This window comes from Apium graveolens, chromosome 5, assembly GCF_009905375.1.
Source record: "Apium graveolens cultivar Ventura chromosome 5, ASM990537v1, whole genome shotgun sequence".
NCBI lineage: Eukaryota > Viridiplantae > Streptophyta > Magnoliopsida > Apiales > Apiaceae > Apium > Apium graveolens.
Genome location: NC_133651.1, coordinates 158,326,125 through 158,332,162, shown reverse-complemented (window position 1 = coordinate 158,332,162; position 6,038 = coordinate 158,326,125). Strand labels below are relative to the sequence as shown.

Sequence of the window (6,038 nt, the reverse complement as noted above, 5' to 3'; positions counted from 1 at the left end):
TGTTCACCAAATATCCAAACTGTTTAAAAAGGCTAAATATCCAAAGAAACACATGCAACCTCCCATGTGTTGTACTCAATATTTAACAGTCCTCGCGATTTCCGAATTTTTGTATGAGTTTCGCTTACTGGTTTTTTAAAAAAAAATTAAAAACCATGAACACCAAACAAATAAATATGAGTGTTTATCATTAAGATTTTGTTTAGATCATATCATTTTTATTTAAATAATGATATATACACGATACTGGAATGCATGACAGCGGGTTAAATTAAATAATTATACATTTACCATCGAGCGTATATTACAATATTAAATCCTATAAATATAAAAAAAGTTTATAAAATGGATTAAATATATAGGTAAATTAACAGATAAAATATTAATACAATTCATAAACGTGTGTTTACGACATGTTAATTTACGAGCATGTATAAGTAATAATTCATATACTTACGACCTATATTAACAAGCATACTCACTAACATTATTCACGAACTTGTTCACGAACTATAACAAACTTGTTCACGAATTTTCGAGCCAAACTAAAATTTTGTTCATGTTCCACTCGTTTATAAATTGAATCGAACTCGAGTCAACTTGTTCATGAGCGTATGACTCATTTAGGGTCCTACTTGCATTTACCCTTTTAACGCATTGATTACATACGTTGACTTGCACCTCGGCTAGGAAGCAAGGACACGGGTGCGCGAGTGCGAGTGCATAGTGCGGGGATACGGGAATTCGACAAATATAAAAATATGGGGATACGGGTGGGGGGACACGGGATAAATAAACAAAAATTTCATATATATTTCATGTTAAACATAATAAAACTTACTAACAAAACCAAAATTGCATGAAAAATGAATCAAATGCATCATTTATTAATCTAAAACACAAATATACAAGTAAAATCTTTTAGTTTATGTAAAAAAACATACGATAATCAATACTTTTGTAGTAACTAATTGACATGTATACTTAATTTTTTAAATGTAGTTTGCTAAAATAGATTTTAAGTATAATTTCTAAAGATAAAATTTTATTTTAGTATCACGGAAGAATCCGCGTGACCGATACGAGGATACGTGTGTCCGAGAATCCGACACAGGGACTGGGCACCTCAGTGTACATCAATTTCTTAGGTACACGAGGTGTAATGGGTGGGAGCTGCCAATGTGTTACTTCCGTGCTCTCTCTTCGTCTTACAGTTAAAAATTCAAAGAACAAAACAATATCCTATTGTTTCTGACGTTAAGTGTGTGCTATGCAGGGGCCAACATTTTATAAAGTGTTGTGTTAGACCAATGCTCTATAATTGGACCAATGCTCTATAATTGGGTGAAGAATAAATATAACCGATTTGTTAAATACCGTAATAAAATCTAAATAACTGTACAGGACCTGTAAATTACAATTTGATCCACTCTGAGCCATCAATAAAACTGAGTGATATAAAAGGCTTAGCTTCTTGATCGGTAAGTTCTCTGGACCATGATACTCTTCCTGCAAAATTAGCACCTGCTCCGCTGCACTTGTACTGCCCATAAAACACAGTCCTGCAACACATTCATGAACAGTCTTCAGTCTGTTGTTATCTTTTTTTTAAAACAAACGCAGGATTTAGAACTCAATTTTTCCCTACTAACACATATATTCGAAAGACAAGTGTTAGGATGATCAAGTAATGCACTGCAGGCATCTCAACTGGCATTCAAATCATCAACCTCTTGGTGATATGAAAAGAGGGAATAAATTAAATTTACATAAAAAGAAGTAAAGCTGGATGTGCATAGATATATTATGTAGCTTAAGCTATCCCCCCTACTACAAAACTTGTAATTACCTTCCAACTTAAGATTAATAAACTTTGCAATTTATGCTAAGCCCTGATTGTTAATGGTGAGTGGCACCGTCCCAGCCCACTTGAGACAATGCTAAAGCTTTCTACCTAACGCGCAGAGTCTGATCCTTTTCTTTTTGGTAAAATTTAGGTCATACATACAACACTAAATCAACAAGATATACTTAAGTATTAAGATATCTGATACCCCCCACCCATTGCTCATCTCAAATAGTACAATGTTAGATTAAAATATATAAATAAGTGCTGACCAAGGTATCACATATATGATATCAAATAAAAAGTGCACAAAGTTATTACAATGTGAAGATGTAGTAGATGCGCATACCAAATACGCCTTGCAATCCAATCTCCGTGGGGAAGATGTTGCAAAGCATAATTATTAATATATTAATATAAGATCCTGAATATGGCATTCGTCAAATCTTAAGATGTTTTCCAGAAACTCATATTACTATTTCAATATATACAAGGTCACACTCTAACACCTTTAGATTTTAGAAGGAGTTAGATTATTGAACATGGTACTAAGAGTTGGGTTTGGGTTGTAGCCTCGGTTCACTTGTCAAGAGTTCAAATCTTATATTTTTTGTGAAAACATGCTTGAATAAAAGCACCTCACATGTACTATTGAGGCAATTAGGGAAGGGGGATTCTTACATTTCTCTACTGGGATCACCCCAGTTATACCATCCTTTAGGGACAATAATGTTGTCCATGTAAGTGAAGGCAAAAATGACTCTAGAGAAGGGACCCCAAGCTCTTCCAAGGTACAGAGCTCCTGCCCCTGTCACCTTACACTTCAAAAATGAGAAGCCTGTGTCTTCTAATAGGCTGTTTCTTCCTTGCGCTGTTAGTGCCCCTGTAAATGGTGCTATTGCATGCACGTGACATCCCTGTATGTACATTTGTGCGTACAACGTCATACATTGGCATTATTATTATCTTCACTGTAATTTATATTATGTATTTTATTTTTTAGTTACAAAGTAGCAGAGGATCAAAACTGAACCTCGAAAAGAGAGAGGCCATTGCCGAAGATGAAATCCACAGAGCCTTCGACATAGCAGTCTTTATAATAGTGTCTACCCAAATGATCATAGAGCGTGTCCTGCGCCCCCAAGAATCTACAACCAACAAATGCCGCTGTATCTGCTGATATTCTAAATGCCACTGCTTGTCTTCCAATAGCCCCCGGGGGTGGCACTGGTGTAGTGTTCTGCGGGATAAAGATAATTAACTTGTATAAATTATAATCAAATAATTAAGACTCTAGTAAAAATCATTTGTATCTGAATCCCATAATGAGGTAGAGCATTCCAACATAACTGATATTGTACCTTGAACGTAATGTTCTTAGCAATGAAATATAGGGAATTGACAGCAAATGTAGCAGAGCCATATGTGCCAAGAGGCTTCCCTTTTGGCCCAAGTGTTAGAGCTGTATCTCCCCATTCCACAATTGTTTTATCTGCCCCTGCTCCTTCAATTGTTATGAATGATTTTAGTGGAGGAATAGTAACCTTCTCCCTGAATTTTTCAAATTTAAAAAGTATAACAAAAGGTTAGACAATAAAATCACTATTCTAAATTCACCTCAGTTCACATGCATTGCCAACCAGATAAAGATGACTCAGAAATTATACAAGATGACAATCCATGGCAACTTGGTATATACTTCCCAAGTGTTTGTCTCTATGCATGCATACAATTTATACCAGAATCAAATTGACAAATAATAACAAAGAAAGCAAATTTTCTATGTGACATGCAATAAAACTAAAATTATACTGTAATCAGCATAGCTTCTGAATTGACCAACTCTATAGCTTAAAATGTACATAACCACTTGGTCCAATCAATCACCCACTTGAGAATTAGACTTTTAGGTTGTTTTTTTTTGTTAAATAATATTTGTTGTAATATGAGATCTTGTTGGGCTATTTCTCCGACACCTTAAACTAGTTATTTAATAGCACAGTTCTTAGACTCGCCGCCATTTTTTAAATTTAAATTCATGTTGTTGATATTGGTATGGGTGTTTGTTTTATTTGTTGTTAATCATGGAAAACGTATCATACTAACATTTTTATTCACGATGTAGGTTGTGTGATTTTTAGGCATCTAGATTAACATAATGGATCGGAGAATACAATAACATTCATTAGAAATTCTAGGGAAATATGTGACAAGAAAATAAAAGTTATATAAGAATAAACAGAAGTGACCTGTAAACTCCTGCATGGACTTTGATCAAGACCCTCACAAGGTTAATAAAAGGAAGAGAATCAATAGCTTGTTGAATGGACGTAAAATCCCCGGTGGCAGGGTTTGTATCGACAGTAAGAGTGAAAGAAGGGAAGAGCTTGTTCTGGGCTGTATTAAAAACAGAGTGTTTAAGGCTGCCAACAAAATTGACCCACTTGATAAATTGTTGTTCCGAGTAATGTGTTTGTGTGATATTGGGTGTTAATCGATTCCCACCACCTGACCTTCTATTGGGTCTCAGTCCCTTAGTGTGACATTCCGTATAACTTACAATATGAAGAACAATAACGACGATCAAAAAAACATGTTGAAAATTAGACATGAAAATATATAATAAGTCTCAGAGAGAAGGGGAAAAGAGGGAGGTTTTGAGTTTGGCTATGTTTTGAAGTGAAGTAGAATGAGACTAGTTGTGTCCTATAAATACACATTTCAGAATTGCATATGCATGTGTTTGGTATCACAAAGTACATGGGGTATTAGGTAAAAAGTGGTGGGTGAATTAGAGAATAATGACATGGAGTGAAGAGGTCACGGATGCTGCTAAGTGCTAACTCACACTGTCAACGGAGGAGAAGAAAGACAATGCGGAAGAGTGAGGGTAGGCCATTCCATTTTAATCAAAGCAAACGGCCTTGCAATGAGACAACTTTTTGGCATATAAAAAAGGCCTCGTCGTTCTTCTCCCTATATAATTTTTGCTTTTGTTGCCTGCTGGTGGTGCCCGTGAGTGTCCCCCATAAAACATAGTCTACGTACAATCTCATTTGAATCCTACATTTAACAATTTCACACGAATATAAGATAAAACATTACATGAATAAATACACATATCAGATTTTAATTGCTTATGAAAATCGGTCGATTGTTCTCAAATCATCGATAAATCACTAAAATATCATTAAAAAAAATTAATTTGTTGTGAGTGTGACCGGCATCATGTATAGGTAACAAGAATAAGGGAACAGTGGGATTCTTGTCAGAAAAGGGATTGGGGGATGATATAAGCTAAAAGCACATGGTGTTATGAATTAAGTATGAAATTCTGTATGATATGCACTCAAACAATAGTAAATGGAGTGACTACTGAAATATCCACGCACTTGATTAATATCTGAATGAAATTAGGGTTACAGGTTTGCCCCAATTCGAGGTGAGGCGGCCTCCCAAGCAAAATAAGACTCATAGATTACTGTTAATGCATATCCCCACATAACCTTATTTTTTTCTATTTATACTCTCCACTACTGACTGACTGCCTTTCTTTCTTTATTTTAACTCTTTATCATTATATTTCTCAGCCAACTTTCCTTTTCCCATTCCGCCCTTCCTTTGATAAGTCAAAACTGGCGTTGACCCATGTGAATTCCTTGCATTACCCCGGATCCAAAGAGCCACCTTGTCCTCAAGGTGGAAGTCAGGGAACATCCCCTGCATCTGATCATAACTCTCCCAAGAAGCTTCCCACGCTGGTAATCATGTCCATTGCATTAGTACTTCGACCTTGTGGTAACCAGCATCGGTTTTTCTTACACCAAGTAGTGTCGCTGGTTGAACCTCTAACACCAAGTTTGCTGTCAATTGCGGAGGTAGTGTTGGGGAGGATGATTCTGACCCCACAGCTTTCTTTAACTGTGAAACGTGAAACACAGGGTGTATGTGGGATGTAGGAGGTAACTCCAAACGATACGCCACCTTGCCAATCTTTTCTGTGAATGACCCATAGAATCTAGCTGCCAGCTTCTCCCATCGTCTTTGAGCCAACAACTTTTGCCTGTACGGTTGGAGTTTTAGATATACCCACCCTCCTACCTGAAACTCCACTTCTCTACGCCCTGCATCAGCATACTTCTTCATACATTGTTGTACCCTGATCAGATTGGCTTTTGCATCATCCAATATA

The 6,038-nt window shown here is 36.2% G+C and overlaps 1 protein-coding gene across 1 annotated transcript; it reads right to left on the bottom strand.

Moving 5' to 3' along the window:
- Positions 1-1,269: 1,269 nt before the first annotated feature.
- Positions 1,270-4,662, bottom strand: LOC141661488 (putative pectinesterase 53). Its single transcript, XM_074468503.1, has 5 exons — positions 4,096-4,662; positions 3,208-3,397; positions 2,880-3,086; positions 2,528-2,763; positions 1,270-1,562 (listed from the first exon to the last, which is right to left on the bottom strand). The coding sequence occupies exons 1-5, from the start codon at positions 4,455-4,457 to the stop codon at positions 1,415-1,417; spliced, it is 1,143 nt and encodes a 380-aa protein (XP_074324604.1). The 5' UTR covers positions 4,458-4,662; the 3' UTR covers positions 1,270-1,414.
- Between the last annotated feature and the right edge of the window lie 1,376 nt (positions 4,663-6,038).

What these genes read in the sequence shown, in the direction of transcription:
- LOC141661488 (XM_074468503.1), bottom strand. Translation starts at nt 4,457, where the DNA reads ATGTCTAATTTTCAACATGTTTTTTTGATCGTCGTTATTGTTCTTCAT. An exon ending in GTCCATGCAGGAGTTTACAG is followed by an intron (nt 3,398 to 4,095) that starts GTCACTTCTGTT and finishes TGAAAAATTCAG; the next exon opens with GGAGAAGGTTACTATTCCTC. An exon ending in GGTGATCCCAGTAGAGAAAT is followed by an intron (nt 1,563 to 2,527) that starts GTAAGAATCCCC and finishes AATGTGTTGCAG; the next exon opens with GACTGTGTTTTATGGGCAGT.